Source organism: Coffea arabica, chromosome 1e (assembly GCF_036785885.1).
Source record: "Coffea arabica cultivar ET-39 chromosome 1e, Coffea Arabica ET-39 HiFi, whole genome shotgun sequence".
In the NCBI taxonomy this organism is placed as follows: domain Eukaryota; kingdom Viridiplantae; phylum Streptophyta; class Magnoliopsida; order Gentianales; family Rubiaceae; genus Coffea; species Coffea arabica.
In genome coordinates this window covers 56,068,126-56,090,827 of record NC_092311.1, presented here as the reverse complement: position 1 = coordinate 56,090,827, position 22,702 = coordinate 56,068,126, and the positions used below count along the sequence as shown (strand labels likewise).

Genomic DNA, 22,702 nt, shown 5'->3' with positions numbered 1-22,702 from the left:
TTTATCTACCAAATTACTATAATCATGTAAACCATAAGTTCTTTTGACGAAAATTTCATGTAAAATTTTTTATAATGTGCCATCAGCACTAGACTAGAGATAGTAATAGTACTCCCTCCGTCCCACCTTGATAATTCTGTTTTCCTTTTTCTTCCCAAATTGTAGTTCATTTTCCAATTGAATGGTGTAATTGTATTTTAATTTTCCTAAGATACCCTTATTTAATGTAAGTTGTTGTTATTATAAACCTACCCCATTTAATAAGAGTTGATATTTTTTTACCATTAATTTAAGTTCCATAAAGTTATACTCTAATTAATGTGAAAGTATTTTAGAAAAATAGCTACTTAAATTGATAGTTCCAACAAAATTAATTCCTGTTATGAAATAATTAAAAGTATGGATGTTCCTTTGTATTCCCAAGAGGATTAATTCTTGATTTATGGTTACATTATGTATAGAAGTTACAATCCATAAATCTATTTATGTAGTGGAAGAACCGTTTCATAGGTTTTTTCATATTCTTGTAATAGTGGGTGTTTAATAGGATTAATGTTCCTTTAATCTTGTAGTACCTATATATAGAGGTACATTGACACCCTTTGGAAGGACTTTGGTATTTGTTGGAATACAAGAATATCATTATCCATTGCTCAACTTTTCCTCTAATATCTCTATTCATATTATAGTAGTTTATTAGTTTTATAACACGTTATCAGCACGAGTCTCTACTTTTGAGCAAAAGGTAAAAACGGAGGCTCTATCTTGAATAAAAGTGAAACACAAGATTTTGTCGAAATTCTGCACGCATTTTTTCAAATAAATTCTGAGGTAAATTTCTAACTCACAAGCTTAATTCAATTTCTTATGGCTAATATTTGAATTATCACAAAAAATACAAGTACCTATTGCTGAACAATCACTAAATACAAACATATACTGTTTGACACCTTTGAGGTAATATTTCTTCTTTTAATTCTACTTATTTACATTTAGAATTATTCGTTATAGATACTTATATTCTGATGCATTGAGTTTTGGAGATGCTATTAAAGAAAATCAATTAATTTTGAGGATCCACTTGTCCTTTGAAATATTTAAAAAAAAAATTCGACCACCTGAAGATGGTCGTTCTTTAACTAAAATATTTGGCCACTAGAAAATGGTCATTATTTCAAAAGTATGGTATGATAAATTTACCGTATGGCTACAAGAACATAATTATACAATTTTCAGAATTACTTCTCAGTTGAAATTGTGTCGAAAAAATTTTACTCATAAGATATATTGAAAATGATATTCTCCACAATTGATTCCTCTAATGTGCTCCTGTAGTAGCAATATTAAGAGAAATTTTGAGAAGTATTTTGTACTTATTGCATGCTAATTCTAGTCCATTCCCATAAGTGAATGCGACTAAATTTCAATTTATTAGTTATGATTGATGCCATGACTATGATTTTGGTAAATATGTATTTTACCATGACAAGAGAAAAAGTTATCACTTGAAGTGGGATAATAATGATAAGGACAAGAAAATAAGGATTCTGAAAACAAATGTCCCGAAGTACATTTGACAAATAAAAATTATAATAGCATTTTCACATGACAAATTTCTTTGAACGCCCTGAAAGTGTATGATAATTGATTTAATTAACTTTTCTTCCTGAAGAAAAAATGGATGTTAAATATTTGGGATCAAAGGATTATGGTGATGATATTTGTCTCATAAGAATTATGGTGACAATGATATGTGTCTCATTAATAAGTGATACTATATAAACTATATTCCAATGAGAGAGACAAATATAATAAGTGGTAGTGTTTAAGTGATTGAAAGCTCCAGAAGAGCCACTGATATATTTCTCCCTGTAGGAGAAAAATTTATGATAAATGAAGCACTACTTTTTACCATGTCTAGAAGAATTATTGAATTTGAATATCCGTCGAAATGGATATCAAATTGAGACACTAAATGAAACAATGATAAAGATCATGTTTAGAAATCAAATGAGATAAAGGTTAATTATATCATAATAATCATTCGAGAGAGAAATGGTTATCGATATAGTTGTCTTCATTCTCATTTGATTTATAATTATCACCTGCAGTAAACCAGAAGTTTGCTGATCCCAATGGATATATGATTTGACAAAAGTGAGAATATTTGAGAGCCGACAAGTATTTATACATACCCTCTTTATATTATATATGACTCTAAAAGAAATTTAAAATTTACGTCGGATATGAATCACCTTTTACGATTAAATATCGTAAAATATTGATGGGTGATCTATTGAATGATTTATTTATTTTGATGAACTACGATTCTCGACATTAAGGGGAGAAAAAAAATCAACCGAAAGGAAATCAACTGAAAAATTAGATTTTCTCGATTCTCATACAAAATAATGTGAACTAGAAGTTCAAGAAATTCTTCATTTGTAGAAAATTATATTTATCGACTCCAGAAGAGTCATTAAATCAACTATTCATGTAGGAAATACTCTGGTTAAAATTAATGTCCCTGAATGACATGCACAAGTGCTACAAATAAATTTAAGACCGGCCTACCTAAATAAGGTATAAATTGATTTCGAATAACTCCGGTGATTAAATAAATGTCATGACAAAATTCAACCTCTTGAAGAGGTCGCTCCCGAAGAGCCAACTCCTGAAGAGAATGAAATCATAGAAAATTTAATTGGAACCTAATGAAATGTAGCACTTGATATTATAGAAGTTGAGAGGATCATGAATCTAGATCGGTTGATGAATGTCGGTATAGAAATGATTGGGCAAAGTGGAAAGATGCGATTCAATCTGGATTTATTGATTAAAAGAAAAGTTTTTGGACTTGTAGTCAAAACACCTAAAGGTGTAAAGCTAGTAGTTTAAGGATTTTCACAAATGTCTGAATTTAATTATGATGAAACGTATTCACCTGTAGTGGATGCTATCACATTTAGATATCTTATGAGTTTTGCAGTACATGAAAAATTAAATATGCGTCTAATGGACGTTGTCACTGCATATTTATACGGAAATCTTGAAAATGATATTTATATGAGAATCTCCGAAGGATTCAACATGCCTGAAGCATGCAAATCAAATTCTAAAGATATTTATTATATTAAATTACAAAGGTCTTTGTATGGTTTCAAACAATCTGGACGTATGTGGTATAACCGCCTCAATGAATGTCTAACTAAAGAAGGTTATACCAATGATCCAATATGTTCATGTGTTTTTATCAAGAAAAATGGATCAAATTTTGTGATAATTGCTGTATATGTTGATGATCTAAATTTGATTGGAACTCCTGAAGAGATTCAAAATAATATTGAATATTTGAAGAAGGATTTTGAGATCAAGAATTTTGGAAAAACAAATTCTACCTTGATTTATAAATTGAGCATTTGAAAAGTGAAATTTTTATCCACCAAACTACTTATACCCGGAAGGTATTAAAGCAGCTTTATATGAATATGACACATATATTAAATATTCCAATGGTCGTCAGATCATTAGATCCTAATAAGGATCCTTTTAGACCGTGAGAGGAAGATGAAGAGATACTTGGTCCTGAAATACTATATCTCAGTGCAATTGGCGAAAAATATTGGAATGCGACGATTAAAAGATCTCAAATAATGTTTGCATCAAGGGGATAAATTAATACACAAGAATAGTGTACTCTTTTTCCTTCACTAGGATTTTTGTCCCGATGAGTTTTTCCCTGGTAAGGTTATAATGAGACATATTCTTTGTGTAATGGACATCCAAGGGGGAGTGTTATGAAACAATTAAAAGTATGAATGTCTCTTTGTATTTTCAAGAGAATTAATTCTTGATTTATGGCTACATTATGTATAGAAGTTACAATCCATAAATCTATTCATGTAGTGGAAGAACCGTTTCATAAATTTTTTCATATTCTTGTAATAGTGGGTATTTAATAGGATTAATGTTCCTTTAATCTTGTAGTACTTATATATAGAGGTACATTGACACTTTTTGGAAGGACTTTAATATTTGTTGGAATACAAGAATATCATTCTCCGTTACTCTACTTTTCCTCTAATATCTCTATTCATATTATAATAGTTTATTAGTTTTATAACAACTCCTTTTTTTTTTAAATCGTGTGAAAAAAAAATCAGGATAATTTTGGATCAACGTTTTTACTAGTGGATTGTTGGCCGCCATGAATGATGAAACAGTAAGTAGCACTTCCAGTAAAATGAGGCCGAAAGACATATCCAGGCAAGAATAAAAGAAAAAAAAAAGTCGTAGGAAACAACAACAAAACATGATGGATTAGCTTTCTTATTATATTAAAAATAAAAAATGACAATAATAAAGCAGCAAGTCAAGTCATGCAGGATTTGGTAAAACAGGAAAATGAGTTCGAGCTGTGGCAGTCAGTCGCCGTGAGACAGAATGCACTCCCCTTCCGCGGAAAAAAAAAAAAAGACGGAATGCACTCACTCACTCACTCACTCGCCAGCGAATGAATGGACTCCACATCCCATCGCAACTACTCCGTAGAACTAATCTCATCTCAACAGTAGCAGAAGCTGGGAGTCTCGGCTAAAGCTTTTACTCACTACATAAAGAAAAAAAGAGGCGTGGGTACAGGTTTGGACTTGCAATCACGACAGCACACATACTAACACGCCCACTCCCGAACGTTATCAATTTTGACAGAGACCTATAGTCAGTAATGCAAATTCCCGAAGAAGGATCAGGCATCTATGAATCGGATATCAAACGTGTGCGGGTGGATCTGCCACACGTTCAAGGCTGCATATTCTTCCAAACATTCTTTCAATTGGGCTTCACTGTATCCCTGGCATATAATAACAACAGAGGCAGCTCACATCAGGGCACAGGGTACTAAACTGTCATGGTAAAAAAGGTTGACGAAACACAACAAATCATTAAGAGTTAGTTATGCTTTCCCAGCTTCGCTTGGTTTCCAGGGAAATCCTCGCTAAATTTAAAAAGTATAAGCTTTCGCATGCTAACCTTTCGAGAAATCCAGTTAAGGGCATGGGCATAGCTTATATCCATCCTGTTTGCCCTTGCAGCTTCATCACGTAAGATTGAATATATATCTGAGATTGCATCCAAGCCTGATCTTTGGCGATCCTCTGAATACAGAGAGAACTTTGACATTTGCATTAATCTTAGGGCCTCGTCCACATCACTCTGAGCAACAGTGTCGGAGAACCGAAGTCTAGCCAGTGCCTAAAACATAAATAAATAAACAAACAATAAACAGAAAGAGAGAGAGAGAGAGAGAGTTTACATGCCAATCAGACAGTTACTGGAAAGGAATATATAGCATGCCATCTACAATTTGCCACCTCAGAACCCCAAAAAAATTAAATAAATAAGTGTCTATCCAACTAATTTGTTGTATCACCCATGTCCATAAGCTCATAAAAATCTGCCATTGCAGCCGCCCCCGCCCACAAAAAATAATATGCAAGACTCAAGGGTTGATGGATTCTCGGTTACACGCGTATAGATGCAAATTTAGCCACTCCGCTTACAGCTGATATTCTGAGAATGCTGAGCAGGGTTCTAACAGTGGTATACGAATGGGGTGTATTTGATTTTGCCTCCTCTTGCCTTATACTGGAATATGCAGTGGCTATATACTCCTCCAACTCCCTTGGGACAGAAGGAGACAGTTTTCTTGCCGCCGATATATAGGCCCTGGTAACAATTATTAAAAATCCATAGCAAATCATGTTGAAGTTAGAAAAATGGTCTCTCATATTTTTCATTCACTACGTTATGACCAGGCTAAACTAGGAAATCCCATCCCAAAATGTCCAGTTTTAAACCAAAAGTACAAGATTTAATGTTACCGCAGGACAGATGGTTCAAGTGGAGTAAATCCAAGAGCAGGAGACTCTTTGTTCTGGTGGACATATACAACATGCCTAGCCATTTCAAGATCAGCATCCATATCCGCTCTATCTAAGATCAACCATAGAAGGTCAAATCTTGATAACAGCGCTGGAGGGAGATTGATGTTTTCGGCTGGTGTTCTTCGCAAGTCATATCTTCCCCTAAGGAAAAAAATTCCAAATGATACTAAACTTTTCTATTTCTGACGCATGCGTCACTGTGGAGGATATCATGTGAAAGTGTCACAGAAAAAGCATAGAAAATAAAAAGAAAGGGAAACAACTCATATAAGATGTATCAAGTGTTTACCATGCTGGATTAGCAGCAGCAAGGACAGCGGTCCTCGCATTCAAAGATGTTGTAATCCCAGCCTTTGCAATACTCACAGTCTGCTGCTCCATTACTTCATGTATCGCTGTTCGATCAGATTCGTCCATCTTGTCAAATTCATCAATAGCGCATATACCCATGTCAGCTAAAACCTGACACAAAGTAAATATAAGATGAGAGCCTTGACGGCTTGTAATGAGAAAATAAACTCTGAGAAATTAACTGAGACAACAACATCAGGCTATGACCCCACAAAGCTTGACAACCCAATGCTCATGCATATCTGATTTCCCATCTTCAATTGGTTTACTTTACTTTACCAGATCTTCTACACGTAATTCTTTGGATTGCCCCTTGAAAATAAAAAACAGAATCATATGAAAGCAAACCATATTCTTACCAATGCTCCACCTTCGAGAACCATTTCATATGTCACTGGGTCCTTCTGAACGGCTGCAGTTAGACCAACTCCACTGCTTCCTTTGCCAGTGGTGTATACTCCTCTTGGTGCAACATTAATTATGTGCTTAAGAAGCTGACTTTTTGCAACACCTGGATCGCCCATCAAACAAATATGTACGTCTCCTCTAATCTGCATTTTTTTAAGAAAACTCAATTTTAGATCCTTAAGCGGGCAGAAAAATCAAGATTCTCCTCAGAAAGCAAAGAGGTAATCTGAGAAATTATCTGTGCACATAAGATTAAGGTACCATCATTGCATTTACTGTTATCCAGAATTCATTGCAGCAGTCATTAAGCAATACCCAACATCATTTTCCTAGTAGAGAGTTCTTGGCAAAAGTAGGATTATTTTTCCTGAAATAGGAGCAATGAAAGTAATTTGTGGGCCATGCATTACCTTCATACCGTCCTTTAATTTCCGATGAGGAGCACCAACTAGAAGAAGAAGAAGAGCTTTCTTAATATCTTCATGTCCAAAAATTTCCGGAGCTAAAGAGCGTGCCAACTTATTGTAAATATCACCATCCTCAGCTAAGCGCAATATCTGTTCTTCCTCATCTCCTCTGAGTTCATATCTGCATTTAGAAACAAGAAGATTACAAGGCACTATGTTTTGCACAAATATTTGTGTCCCTGGTTGAAACATTTGATTCATTAAGATTAGACAAAGCCTTACTCCTCATATTTTTTCTTGAAATGGGTAACAGACATGGCTTCCAAGTACGTATCTGCAATTAAACCAGCCCGCATGGCTCTGAATCCAGTGTAAGGAATGGGAAGGAAGATCCCTGATAACTCAACCACATCTCCAGGAGATACCTACAAGGTCGGAAGGAGATCAATATCAGACTAATAAAATATTGTACAAAAACTGCAGAAGCTATCCAATGAAAATGAATCAGGATAAGTTAAATATTGACTCCTTTTGCAGTTTTGATTAACAGTCCTTAACTCAGGCAGCGCTTGTTAACAGGCCAAGCAGGTCCTCTCAGGAAAAGCACTGAAAATACTTTAGGGTTTCCCAAAAACACAGCAATCAGCTGAATAAGACAGATTCAGCTCCGTTCTATAAATAACAATCTGCACTCTCGTTTGGTCATATATTTTAAGCAACAAAATTGGTTAGAAAACTACTTCATGGGATATTACAACTCCATGATTCAATTTACAGAAGTACTGGAAGTTGTCCAAGATGCACATTCATGATTTCACAAATACAGTAACAAGCTTGGCATCAGCAGAACTATAGGTTCAGGAAGAGTCCGTCATAAGGAGAACTTACTAGGAATTCATTCATTGCTTACCTTCCTTGTGAGTTCTCCCCTGAAATGGACTGTCATTGTTCGAGGAATATGACCTTTGGGGACATGTTCTGCCAATTCCTGGATTTTTGCCTGAAAGTACAGTATGAAACCATGTAATATGTAGATGACGGAAAAACTATCCTCGAGAGATAAGACTCAGTCTTGACAAACCTCCTGAAACTTCAAAAACTTTGATGCTCTGAGTTGGTGGATAAGGTTGCCTTTAGTTTTATTTATCTTGCAGCGTTGGGATGGGCACTCAAACAGAGGCATAAAAACTCTAGAAGTAACCTCCTGAGATCACATAAACAACCACTCAGAGACTCGTGAGAAGAAGAAAAAAGTAAACAGGAATCAGTTTCGTGTCAGGTTGCTAGAGAATCAAGAGAATAGTATTTCTGCAATTGAGAGGCAATAATGGAGAGAACAAAGATGGTTACACCAAAGATGCAAACTTAGCATAACATGCAATAGCAAATGCACAAACCAAAGTACATTTCAAAAGAGAAGGAAAATATTTCAACATTATGGTCTAGTAAATACCAGTAGAGATTGAAAGCATGCAAACCTGGTAAATTTCAAATCCACATTCTTCACAAGTATAAACAGCTACTTGAATCAGTGGCTTCACATCAGAGCAACGCGTAACAATCCCCGATATTCTCACGAGCTGGCCAATGTACGAAGCCTTCACCTCCCTGATTGTGAAAGGCCTTCCTTTTGGAGATGCTCTGATGTAAACTTCACTGTTTCCGTATAGATTCAGACTTTAGCATGATTATTTTTCTTTTGAATATTTGACAATTTAAAGTAGCCATGAAAATTACCCGAAAGAAATACAATTAAGAAGAACGTGCCATTCTAACAAATAAAAACGCTTAGTGGTTTGCCAATATTTTGATTTTTAGTTTAGTTTACAGGAAAATGAACTGAAGCATAAGTTGTCCTACCGGATAACAATAAGCTATGTAGAAGCTTACAAATAACGTTTGATTTCAGGAGGCATCTGCTGCTGGGGATCGGAACCATCGGCATTCTCAGTTCCTTCCTCGGACCTCTGGGTCATTAGGATATCTTGATCATCGTCAGGGAAGGGCTCGGTGGCCTCAGGCATGAGCTCATCAATTGCGTTGGCAAAAATTTGTATGTAACGCCGGGTATTTTCCGTGACCCGCCTAAGGAAGTCTTCATCCAAGTCCTTGTACTGATATTTAAACAACTTCATCACCGACAACGAATTTACAGGATCAAGTTTAAATGACAGGCAATGAATAGGACATTAGAGTTTCAAACGAGATTACATTCACTAAATCTTCAAGCTCGATGTGAACGGCCTTCATTTTATGATTAGCAACATCTTGCTGAAATTCAAAAGACACGTATGTAGAGATCCATAAATTTACCAAGAAAGAGAGAAATGCAAAAACAAACATAATCATATATGTAAATATGTATAGACACTCGCATAAGGGTATCCGGTGAAAATTAAGAACAAAACTGAGGAGAATAATCTCACAAGCATATTCATGTATTTGGCTTCTCCATCTGGATCCGCAAAGTGAGAAAGAAAATCTTTTGCCAGATCTGAAGATTAAGCAAAACAGACGATAAATTTCGGGCACCCGCGATGCAGCAGTTTCCAATGCGCATACCCTTTCCCCTGCGCCGGGGATGGGGGAGTGGGAAGAGAGATCTCACCTTTATCTCGGTCGAAGTCGAGATTGTCCATCGCCGCCATCTTCTGGAGCTTGACAGTAAATCGAGGATTCCAGTAGGTGGAGCTAGGGACCTGGGGGCAGGGGAAAAGGATATGGGTTGAAAGAGGACTAGAGAATTGGCGGCAAAACAGATGGCCGTCCTAGAGAGATTTGGCGGGAAAAGTATAGTACGACGACGATAGCATTAGATTTTTCTATATCACTCCTCGTATTGAAGTAATTTTCTGCCATCCACCCATTTGGATTATTGAGTTTTTCAAAAATTAGTTTTTTAAATATTATAAAAAATTTTAAAAAGTAATCTCAATTTTTTTATATTTAAAAAATATTCTAAAAATTTAATTGCTCTTAAATATTTTAAAATATATTCTAAAAATATTCTAAAATATAATTTAAAAATTTTACTACAGTACAAAATTTTAAAAATAATTAATTCAAACGAAACGTCCCCACAATTTTTTAATGATAAATATACCCTTCACAGCTCAAATATTTGGCCCATGTTGAAAAGAGTAAACTTGTCATTTTAATACAATTTCTCAGCTGTGACATGAACACCAACCTTCGCAATATTCTTCCTAATTTTTCTTTAATGCCACCTTAGTCTCTAAGACCAATTGTCCCCAGTAAAGTCACATGTGGGGTTAAGACACGGATGATGGGTTTTGCAATATAAGTCCCTCAATTCATTTTTGTGCCACCACAGTCCTTTACGTAATAATCAATTAGAATTGCTCATTGCAACTTGGCTATTTGTTACTCAACAAGATATAGTTTTTTTGGATTTTTTCTGAGAAAAAACCGGTGAAATGGTGGGAAAAATCTGCTAAAAAAATTTTAAAATCTTAATAGTATAAAATTTCGTATAATTAAATGTGCCAAATCATAATCATCAAATCCAGATAGTATATGGTAGTGGCTATTATAAATGGGACAATCTATGAGTCTTAGGAGAGCTAGATTGCCATCATTAATAAATTTCATAGCGAGCATTAGGCACGCACCCTGGATGCTACTGAATACTAGTAAAACCAAAATGGGAGGAGGGGCGGGGAAAGAGAAACTGATTTCGGAGCCATCAAAAGAGCAATGACGTATTCTGATCTGAATCGCAACTTCCAGAACAACGTAGTAGCCGGACCATCATTTCGCAACCAACCCATATGTTTTGCAACAGAAACATTCATTTTGCACTTCCCAGCGACAGCGTACTGAAAGTTAGAAAAAAAAATTACCAGTACAAAATGCGTTCCATTGTCAGGCCATGAAACGGAGCAATGGTGCTCTCGTGCAACTTGATTCGAACGAGAAAATCTCAATGAACCTTGAGAGGACAGATATGGATGGCCTGGTATAATCAGCCTCTAAACCAGATCAGCAGCCTTTGAGGAGCAATTTTCTTTATACATCAAAATATTTTGGCCTCTCAGTTGGATTCATATCAGTGATCACAGGCCTCGAGGGAAGGGAAATTACACAAATAACACGACCAGTCATCATATCACCGGGTACACTTTGCTATGGATTCAGATTCTGTTCTGAACTCTTTGCCACCTTCACTTGTATAAGTTTGTCTAAGATGGGCTGATCCAAAGGAACAGGATCAAGACAACGTTCTGCAGCAGCAACCACCACCTGTAAATCAAAGCAAAGGCCAACCCGGTGATTTCTGTTGCAAAATTCTATCTCATTCGAAAAGCAGCCATACACTACCATGACTTAAAAGCACTTTCTTACCTCATCAAGTAGGAAATCAGTAGCAGCCTCGTCTTCAGAAGTATCCTTAAGAGTAGTTCTGAGAAATTCAATGTCCAACTGAATTTGCTGAAATCCCCTCCGATTGAATGTTTGGAGGCGAACAAACTCTTGCAAACTCTTCAAGCAAAGTTTTAAAATTGTAGTTACAACTGATTCCTGCAATATGATATCAATATTATCACAGCTTTATTTGGGAATAATGTAAATTACCCAGCAACAAGCACTCCTACCAAACCTGTGTGAATTCAATTTTCGTAAATATCTCCACTTTTTGTTTAAACAATTTTGCTAGATGGGTTTCCAGTAGCTGGCTCCTGGCCCTTTGGGTATTTGACCGGTTCATTCTGTCATCTCTCAAAGGATTGCTGCGAGAAGAAGTGGTGCTCCCGTTACTGTCTGTACGATGATGTTTACGGCTAAGTTCTGGAGGTAAAATCTGCTTTACTTCGCCTCTTATGGCTTCGAACTAAAAACAAGATTAATGAAGAAAGTAAGTTACTTGGTTATCAAAATGTCAACGAAAGAATGAGATGAAGAAAGTTAACTTTCTCAGACTTGAACTTTTGTGCAACACACACACACGCACTCTGACAGCTCCAACATCTTATATTCTCATTTCTCCCTCATAAAAAATATGCACATTGCAAGAGGTCAGAAATTGATCACAGCTTAAGAAAACATTTATATGATACGAATCAGAGTTTACAACAGAAAGATCATGTTAGAAAATGAAAGAAATTACCTCTTGAAGCAGCAGATCAACAAACATATGAACCTCTCTTGGCTCCTTGTGCTATCATAAAAGGAGAAGCTCAAAATATTAGCCAAACTTATGGAGGGTATAGATTTTGAACTATTCACTGCAAAAATTTTACAGAATTAACTAACCTTAACCCAGTTTGGTGTTGTAAACCTCTTTCGCAACAGAACTGATATCTTTTGAGTTCTTAACCTTACATACTGAAAGAAAAAAATAAAGTACTCAATGGCTACTTTTTACATCAGATTCAGAAATTTATATTTACTTCAAGCAAGGATTCCACTTTCATCTTCCATTCTCTTAGGCAAGATATGACCTCAAAGGATCTGATTGTGTCCCGAATCTAGTGAGCTAGGGTAATAGTCCTCCAAAATTCACTACACAAATGTGAAAAGTAGAGATTTTGCATGTAGAAACTGAAGTTTTGAATGAGAACAAGAAATTTGGCTTCTTTGAAATAATAATATGAGATAGATTTTGAGTCTCGAATCTAGCGAGCTAGGCTAATAGCCCTCCAAATTTCACTACACAAACGTAAAAATTTTGCACATAGAAAGTAAAGTGAAAGTTTTTGATGAGCAAGAACAAAAAATTCAGCTTCTTTTAAATAATAATCTAAGACATTTTCCTTGAATTATTGAAATTCAATTAACCTATGCAGTAATAATCATGAAATTACTGATGTTGCTCAGGCTGACATGATATTCTTGCTACCATCAAGTCCAATAGTCAAACATGGTTGTGAGCAGAAATTAGAAAAGAACCTTAAGGAAGATCCCTAGAGCATAATCTCATATGCAAAAGGAAATAGAGGGGTAGGGAAATTAGAAAACCAAGAAAGTGAAACATCAGATACAAGCAGTGCAAAAGATGATCCAAAAATCCATACATGGTCCAAGCACTTCTCCCCAGCTGCCCGGAAGGTGCGACAAATCACTGCAGGGATGAAAGCAGGGCCATACTCATAACCCCGAGCACCACCAGAAGAAAAGGAAGAAGCTATTTCCTGACACCGTTAAAGATAGGATTTTTTAGAAAGTCTTCAGAATCTAATGGACATGACATATGCTCTAGTAGAATGCAGAAACAAACACAATAAAAACACAGAACAGAAAGTGACCTCGGTAATTCTTGGGATAGCACTTTGCTCAATGAAAAGAGATAGTTGAGCAAGCAGAAGAACAAGCCCAGGAAGGACCTTTTCTCCTTGCAGTCCCTGTGTCAAACTTAGATCTTGACTACCTGAGTTACTCTTGCCTGAAAGAAAGAGGAATCGCTCATTGAGTTTTCTGAAGAATTCTTGAAATCCTTCTTGTACCCAGTCAATAGTTAAGTCTCTCAACTTCAATGATAGTTCAAGTTTTTCATCAAGAAGCTGACGGAAATCCTGAAATATGAAATCCATGGAAAAGACTGAGAACTAATCAAGAAGAACATAACAGGTAATCTTCCGTTCAATGGAATCAGTAACATGCATTGCAGAATAAACAACGAAGCCTCCTTTGCCACCCAAAAAAGAGAAAAATGTCAAGAATTATGGAAATACCAACTTATGGGACCTGTTAAGCAACAACAATTGGTCACTGCCTACACAGTGTAGGACATCAATAGACTTCAAGATGTGGCTTTACAATATTGCAAGCATATTCATTACAATAAGCAATTCATTTAACACAAATCAACTAAGCATCAATACAAAATAAGTTTGTCTTCCTACACATGACAAAAGTTGTTCCTCGTGATGCATAAATCCCCAAACCTGTTAAACTTAATGAGTTTGAATCAATGTAATCTGGGTAGGAACACATTACCAGCATATGGCATTCATAAAATAGTGAAATGTATTTTATACAGAGAGAATCCACATTGTAGCTTTTTCTGTACTCATAATTGGCAATTGATGGCAGGATTTGTGGTTGTTCAAGCTAGCAGGTGAAGGTATATTTACTCAAAAAATGGAACAACACAACCTACTCCTCACCCCTACCTGCAACACACACACACAAGCACAAAGGGGGAAAACAAAAAGAAACAGAGTTTTACAATGAAGTATAGCAGCACAGGCATTCATGAAAACAACCTTGATCATTACCCGCCATCCTCGAAACAACCTTGTTATTGATGTCCTACAAAACTCTGTAGGCAGTGACATCAAGAGACTTCAACCTTGTTACACAGTGTAGGGGCAAGCAGAAAATGTAGATAATCAGAGCATAGGCATTCTAGAAGACAACCTTGTTCATTACCCCTCATCCTTGCTCCTCCTATTCCTTTTGATCCCCATATTTTAAAATTTTATTGAGAGACTTTCAAAGGAAAAATGACATGCAATTTCAGAAGTCCTGGCTTTACCGAAAGCCACAAGCTACCAGCTCTTACCAGCAAGACATTCATACAGCCTTGAATTACAGCTTTTTTGCTTGCTTCAAGCACAGACTGCAAAGGGTATTCTTCTTCTACACCCACCTTTTGCCTATCCTGGACTTTCATGATGGTACCTGCCAGTTAAGAAGATGGTAAATCAACTTTTCATCAAATGATCTGTTCCTTTGAAACTTGAATTGCTAATTCATCATATTTAAATGAATAATGTCCTCTGACTTAACCAAACTCTGTTGAGGATTACCCAGAAGGGCCAACACTTGAAACCTATCAAGTTCCTTTAGCAGCAGAAAATGAATGTTTATTATTGAATATTCCAACTCCTTAAATACTTTCTGAACTCAAAACAGCAAGACATGGCTTCTCAAAATTCAGATCTCAAAGTAGAATGCGTCGTATTTACTCTAGACACAAAAGCAGAATACTGAAAGACTAAAAAACTAGTTCTCACAATTAAAAATTTTAATTAGTAAGTTAAACTGGTCTGATTCTTTATCCCATAGTGAATCCTTCTCAAAGTTCAGCTAATTTCAACAAATAGTAAACTCAGATAATCAGAATTAAAATCCTCACCAGCTTCCCAAACACTAGAACTCACCTGTAATGCCAAGTAGAAGATGACTAAAAGTACTAGCAACATATTCCTTGACCGCATTTCGAGCAGCCTAAAATATAGAAGGTTCATTAATGATGACAAAAAATTGCTAATCTAGAAAGGGGGCATAAAATCCAATTAATTGCAAAGCTAGAAATCATAAATTAGTACCACCAAAGAAAAATCAGAAATGGCAGCTTCTGGTAACACTTCATCCATCAAAAGCACATCAGACCATATAACCCCTGCAAAAAAGATGGGTGAGAAGCAGTGGAGTCAATATAACACTATGATAGCATAATTTACAAAATACAGGTAATATGCACAGATATTAAACATGAACAAGTTTCACAAAAATAAGATAGTGTCATTAAAACTTAAAATGGTATCTTCATATGCTCGAAGAATTTTGTGATCATGCAGAAACGTGCTAATGGTTCCCAGAAAGAAAAAAGTCAAAGACATCAAGCTTCTCTTCTTTCTTCTCCTCTTCTTGATAAAAATGAAATGAAAACACAGAGATAAAGGACTTTAAAGTCCCACTCAATATTAGAAATAGACATATTTAAGACTTAAGAGAGAGAGACATAGAGACACCTACCAGTTGGGATAATTACTCTAATTTATCTCCAATGCAAATGAACCTAATTTATCTCCAATGCAGTTACGCAAATGAACAGAAGGTAATGATGCAATGAATCACAAAGCAAAATAATTACATAACAAAAAAAGAAGAAAATAACTAAACTGCGTAAACAACTAATTCAAGAAAAAATTTCCTAATCAATCTAATGAAGTACAGCTAAACAAGCTTAGGAGAAGGCAGGAAGAGTTTATTCAGCATAGAAATCAAAGATTAAATTTTCCAGATAAAAGTTAAAAGCCAGCCTCTGCTTCAGGCCAAATCTTCTCTGGTGCCTAAGCAGTTCTATTTTACCAGGGATTACAGAAGTCACGAAGCACAGGTTGGTAAAAGTCAACTTACAAAGCATTTCCAAAAGATCTTCAGATTGAAGTTGCTTCTTAATATGTCGATGGACAGCCTCAAAGTGCCTAGTGGTTAGAGAAAAGTCAGAATAAGTAAAATCTGATAAGAAACATTTGATCAGAAATGAGCAAATACAAGCAGGTAATCAAAAAAAATACTAAAATGGCAAACTTACATATTAACCAAGTCTTGTGCAAGTCGTACGAGTTGCTGCTCTGAATCAGGGAATATAACTCGATAAGCACGAATAGCTTCCGCAAATTCATGAATAGAGGACTGAAATATGAGAAACTCCGATTTACCAAACATAATTTACGAATGTTAACAAAGGGTACACAAACATGTGAGATTGTTTTACATATTTCAGAGTAACAAATTGGTCAAGTTACTTGTAGAGTCCTATCCAGAAGAAACTATCTTCCTCTATTCCATTGGTCCCTTTCAGTTGGATGACGAATCAGCATTTTACTAATTCAGATTTAAGTGGATCACAACTAACCTTACTATCTATCACTTGGTTTCTAGAACAATTTTACATTGGTTAGCATTCCTTCCCGATACACACAAGCATTGTCTGACATCACCCAATTTGCAATCAAATTGGAGAAACTACAACTTGGATTTTGATTGCTACTGACCTCATGGGCAGCAGAAGAAGCTGGATCAGTAACATTTCCATGATTATTAGGTCCATCAAGTGTAGCTGAAACATGGGCAATTTCCTTAGATTCAAGATGAAGGTCAACAAGAAACTGTTCTAATTTCTCAAACAGTTTCACTTTCAAATTCTCTACCTGTCAAAAAAAGACAAACTATCAAAGATCATGTAGAAATACACAACCAACATACGCAAGTGACAACTGCCAAAACTTTCTCCTCATTTGTTAATTAAAAAAATTCACAATTAGCTTGGGTAATTGTAAAGTTGCTTTTGGGTGCAGAATACCACAGTTTATTCAAGAACTGATGAGTACATTAGATGGCAAGAGAAGGCTTTCAATGACCATTATTTAATAGCATCAGGTGTAATATCGTGGGAACCATATGAAGAGTTTGTATAGAAACTTAGGCTCTGTATGGGTAAGAGTTTGTTCGCCAAAACTAGTTTGTCAAATACAAGTCTACAGAAACACACCCCAAAAACATCCTAGACACGCCTAACAAAAACAACCAAAAATTTTTAAAAAAATCACCACCTTTCTTTCTCCACCACCACCTCCCACCCACTGCCACCCTCCTCCATCATCTTCCCACCCCCCCTTCCTCCTTCCTCTTCCCTCCCCTTCTTCACCCTTCTCTCCTCCGCCCACCCTGCATCCCCCGTTCCTTCCCCTCCCCATATCTGGTCACAAGAAGCAAGGGAGCCAGGTGGGGAGAGGGAGGGGGAAGAGAAGGAAGGAAGAGGGAGGGTGGAAATGAGGGAGGAGGGGAGGGGAGAGGGGAACGAGGAGAAGGGGGGGTGAGAAGGGTAGTTGGCGGGGGTTGGGGAAGGGAGATGACTGCAGGACCACGCACACTGAATCAAGTAGTATACAAAGTCTTGTGCAGCAAAGACACTAAACGAGACATCATATATGGTTCCAAACTGTGAAATGATTAATAAAACTAAAGGTGACAAAGCTAATGTTAAAAAGCTCTTGTGCCAACGATGGATAAGACAATCATATACGAACCGGAAAATTCAACTGCTTAAGAAGCATCACAGCCTCAGCCCTTGCTTGTATAGATTCAGAATCTGAGAATACTTTTCCCTGAAAGTAATAGTAAGTAAGTATATCATTCCACTGTAATTGTTTATTCAGATGCCCCACTTACAGGCAGGAGTTCACCACAAAAATCTAAAACCTAATGATGCATTACTTCTATAGCAACTCACAAACTTACCAAGAGAAGGAGATCAAACCATCTGCATAACTCTAAGGTTCATCCATGGATATAAGTGCCTAATTGTATAGACTACAGTCCTAACTACTAATGGTTATTCATATCAGCTGAAATCTTGATAACACCATCCTTTGACTCACCAGATAGCAGAACAAAAGGAGTTATAGATTACTATTTTTATCACTTTTAAGAACCTAAAATGAAAAGATGCCCACAATTCATAAATATGGAGAGAAAATGAAACATCAAAATTCATGTGTGTAAAACTCAGCCTCCCTCAGTATTATAAAATGTAGTGCAATTGCTCCATTGGACTTCAACTAATGTGCTCAAAAATCAAATCCCAAATGCAGCTACAACAAGCCAGTCATCAATTTCAATCAGCATCTAATCAACTTGGAATGTAATCTAAAGCAAATCATGCCTATGATATATCTTGCCACACATCAACCAATAAACATTTCATAAGTTTTTTGGCTACATCGTGTATTAGCATTGAAAACAGAGATTTCAATTAACTCACTCTTCAGACTTCTCAGACATGTACAGGTTTGACCACCTTATTTAACCAAAAAAAGATAATGTACCTGCAGGTTTTTGGTAATAATGCCCACTGCTTCTTCTGATGCTCGCTTACAGTCCTGGAATGATGAATCCCCGTAGGCCTTGAAATACAAAGGCAAGGAGAGAGTGTGAGACTCGTCAAGTAGAGATCTTGAACTGGCATTCCTTCACAATCATGAGTCCACAAACTAGCATATGATTAACTAAGGTTCTTAAAAAGCAATTACCTTGAATATCGGCATGGCTCCTATGTAGAACCTCACTGCATCAGCATAAGCTTCTGATCTGATACATTTCCCAAGTCTAGTCGGTAGGTCATAAATGAACTGTACTTTCCAAACAAGATGAATTGGATTCATAATGGTCAAAATGTGGATTTATGTAATGCATGGGAAAAACAATCACTGCTCCAAAAAAAAAAAAATTGACTAGATGAGGAATGATTTACAGGTCTTGCATTAAAACCAGACCTTAAAATCAAGTAGTGCATGATACCAAAGTAAAATACTAAAAAGTCACACGAGACTGCTTAGGGAACACTAGAGGTGCAGAAATTGAAATTTTCCAAAAAAATTTTGATACCTGAACTTTTCGGAGAAGATTACGAGTGCGGTGCAATTTTTCAATATGCTCTCTCTTTTCAAAGAGAGAAGTATTGACCCCATCACTTCTAGATTGCACAGAAATTATCTGTAAAAGCTCTAATTAGTTATTTCTTCTCATGTTTCATAAGCTGAGTAGGCCCAATAAAGGAAATATAGCACATGCAGCACCTTTTCAAGAAGCTGTTCCATGTTGGCCTCCATACCAACAATATTGTTATTCATTCTGCAAATTAATAGACACCCATAAGTTCTTGAACAATGGCATAAAGAAACTATCTCTGCTAAAACACATAACAGGAATTAACAACCAAAATTTCAATTTTGAATTGGGAACATGAAACTACAAGAGTTCAACAAACTCATCTAAAAATCATTGACCAGAGGTTTCTACCTTTTAATTGTATCTGTTGCACTAATAAACTTGTTGTAATTTTCATACACTAACATTTGCAAGTCAGTGTCGAGATTTTTTATCTCAGCAGCCATTTCAACATGCTTCTGAAGCAAGCCCTCCAAATTTGACTTTTGAATCTACAGTCAATATGAGAAAACTACTAAGTCAAGTGATCATATAAAATACCAGAGGATATTACTGGAATAGCTTCGAGAATTATTGTTGCTGCAACCCATTTATTTAAAAGCTACATTACTAAGATATCTACCTTTAAAACGCTTTCCTACAAACATCAGATAATGCCAAAAGCTAATATGAAAAGGGCAAACCAGAACCAAAATATAACTAGCCAGCACATTGCTATACACAAATTAATACCAAAGCATTTAGCAACTCTTCTGCAAGATAGAACAAACATTCCTTCTTGGCATCTCAACGCAGCCTTCCAGCGAACCCAAGGTAGCAAACATCAGAATGACAATTGTAGTAAGCCAAACAAAAAAGTTCAAGAGTTCAACGCCAAGTGACCTTAACCACTGAAGAACCAGTTCAACTTTACAAGGTCCAGTTTCAGCAGATGTAAACCGCTAATATTGAAATGAAGACAGGTAAATTTTCAGCGCCAGTGAAGGACACAAACATAGGTTAATTCACTTGACGGAGGAGCACCAATGGTATAAAACCCTCATCCACCCACTCTCAGACAGTCAACTATGATGAGGAGCTGCACTGCCCTCCAAAGGATTAGAACATAGCTTGAAATAATTTCAGTGCCGGCTAGCATTTTTTAATCATTTTGGTGGTTACTTTCTTTTTTAAATTTTTTGCTTCCATCTCAATGTCATTTGATTCAGATGTTTGCCTTGAACATAGCAATTATATCAAAACTTTACAGCTCTCTGATTGTCTATATCGTTAGCAATCATAGCGTATCAAAAATTTTCAGCTGTGCTGCTTACCATGCATCATAAACAGGAGAGAGTTTTATCTTATCGCAAAAGCGTGCAAAATCAAAACCTCAAATAATCAGTGATCCGAGGGGAATTGAAAATGGAAAGAGAAGTAAGATTGAGGCATACCAGAAGATTCATGTACTGATCGGCGTCGAAGGAAGGGGTATTAATGGTGTCCAGCGTGGCAAACCTTGAGGAAGTGTTGTTGACAGGCATCGAAGCCGAAGAAGGATCTGGAGAGTAGAAACTGGATAACAGATCTCTCATTCTCTTCGCCTTGTCGTCCAAAGGCACGTCGTCCGACCCCATTTTTTGCACCTTTTTTTTATTTTATTCTTCTTCCTCTATCTCTTCATTTGTGTTTTTTAATCTACAGATCGATTCGTCGTGCTCGCAACAGCTGCATAAATTCGACGCCGGAAGCTCTTCTCCGGGGAGAGACGGTACTGGGGGGTTAGGCCGGAGTGAGATTTATGTAGCACGAGTTGTCTTATTCCAACAACTTCCCCAATACGACGTAGTCCGACTTGAATTCATACTGGTATTAACACACGGTTAACTGGTTAAGAAGAGTAGAGGTAAAAATGGAGCGATTGCTTGAAAATCAACACGTGTTGATTACATTTTTATTCATAATAATTTAAAAATGCATAAGTTTTTTAGAGAATTTTTGTTTTAATATCACTGTGTGGTACATTTTTTATATTTCATTTTTTGCGCGAGTATTAGAAGAGTAAAATGGTCCCAACGCACATGAAAAGAAAAACACAAACCTTAACATGCACAATTATCTACGCAAACTTAAATATAATCAAACTATTACATTATTCATCCCACTACTCACAACACCAACCTATACAAACTTTTCCAATTTTACCATTCTAGACGCTTTACCATTTTTACGAACTAGTGTGAATACCCGTGCTACGCACGGTGCTTACATTATTAAAAAAAATTACAATCTATGGAAGAATTTAAAAATAATAAAATATTATTTTACTATAAAATAATATTATAAAATATTATTTTTTAATTAATGAATGGTAATATGTGTATTTAATAGTAAGATTTGAGAAAATCTATCCTTAATTTGGTAATGTTTCTGATAGTAGTTGATAATATTTCATGTTTGAGACATTATTTAGTGGGTGAACTCGATGTGAAATGTGAAGCATGATTTCGACCATATGAGTTTTGAGTCACTATATTTTTTATGATATGTAATTAAACATTTAGAATAGTAAAATATATTTTTTATTATGTTAATTATTGCCTCAAACAAATTGTCAATTTTGGTAGTAAAAATGACAATATATTTATGTTAACCTTTGATATTAGATAAGATTGTAGTGATCCTATTCATTAGGATTGACCACTGCATATGCAATAATAGCTTTTAGTACTATTTGTTAACATGTAACATATTAACAAAGCCATTGGGGAGCTTGCGGTGGCATTTATTAAAGTGCTTATAAACAATTGGTACTATTTCCACATTCTTATAAACAATGAAAACAACAATAATATTATAATATTCGAAATGTTATTAATACTTAGAAGTACAATAATAATCCCAATAATATTCCCAAATTTTAAAGAATACATAAGACCTAAATTTCTAACTTGATTCTTACAAACAATGAAAACAACAATAATAATATAATATTGAGAATATTATTAATAATTGAAATAACAATGGAAACACCAATATTTAAAGAATAAGTACTGTAACGTCTAACTTGATTCTTATAAACAATGGAAACAGCAATAATATTATAATATTGAAAATATTATTAATAATTGCAATTATAATGAAAATGGCAATATATAAAGAATAGATGATACCGGCTTGATTCTTATAAACAATGAAAACAATAATAATATTATAATATTAGAAATATTATTAATAATTGTAAGTATAATGAAAATACCAATATTTAAAGAATAAATAGTGGCGAAACTTCTAACTTGATTCTTATAAACAATGGAACCCATCTAATTCTGGATTGTGCCCATGCATAGCACAATCAAGATGTGACATGAATTTTAATTTTTTTTAGAACCTCATTCCTAAGATCCA

At 35.6% G+C, this 22,702-nt stretch overlaps 2 protein-coding genes across 4 annotated transcripts; both read right to left on the bottom strand.

The window, feature by feature from the left end:
* Window positions 1–4,293: 4,293 nt before the first annotated feature.
* Window positions 4,294–9,851, bottom strand: LOC113735644 (DNA replication licensing factor MCM7). The gene is made up of 15 exons (XM_027262644.2): window positions 9,720–9,851; window positions 9,538–9,605; window positions 9,323–9,382; window positions 9,002–9,225; window positions 8,590–8,767; window positions 8,193–8,315; window positions 8,022–8,111; window positions 7,394–7,536; window positions 7,115–7,292; window positions 6,656–6,847; window positions 6,235–6,407; window positions 5,883–6,086; window positions 5,562–5,727; window positions 5,032–5,253; window positions 4,294–4,852 (listed from the first exon to the last, which is right to left on the bottom strand). The coding sequence occupies exons 1-15, from the start codon at window positions 9,757–9,759 to the stop codon at window positions 4,748–4,750; spliced, it is 2,166 nt and encodes a 721-aa protein (XP_027118445.1). The 5' UTR covers window positions 9,760–9,851; the 3' UTR covers window positions 4,294–4,747.
* Window positions 9,852–10,903: 1,052 nt separating this feature from the next.
* On the bottom strand, window positions 10,904–21,112 carry LOC113735653 (vacuolar protein sorting-associated protein 51 homolog). Of its 3 annotated transcripts, none has more exons than XM_027262652.2 (20): window positions 20,749–21,112; window positions 19,667–19,806; window positions 19,444–19,498; window positions 19,253–19,360; window positions 18,898–18,996; window positions 18,694–18,771; window positions 17,896–17,973; window positions 16,861–17,016; window positions 16,398–16,498; window positions 16,220–16,287; window positions 15,406–15,479; window positions 15,238–15,304; window positions 14,637–14,755; window positions 13,378–13,644; window positions 13,147–13,263; window positions 12,386–12,457; window positions 12,240–12,290; window positions 11,733–11,963; window positions 11,477–11,653; window positions 10,904–11,374 (listed from the first exon to the last, which is right to left on the bottom strand). In XM_027262652.2, exons 1-20 carry the CDS (start codon window positions 20,929–20,931, stop codon window positions 11,258–11,260), a joined length of 2,358 nt encoding a protein of 785 aa, XP_027118453.1. In that variant the 5' UTR covers window positions 20,932–21,112; the 3' UTR covers window positions 10,904–11,257. The 3 variants fall into 3 exon arrangements, with proteins under 3 accessions (XP_027118453.1, XP_071922784.1, XP_071922787.1); XM_072066683.1 differs by having other exon boundaries at window positions 18,898–18,955; window positions 20,749–21,111; XM_072066686.1 differs by lacking the exon at window positions 19,667–19,806 and having other exon boundaries at window positions 18,898–18,955; window positions 20,749–20,768.
* Between the last annotated feature and the right edge of the window lie 1,590 nt (window positions 21,113–22,702).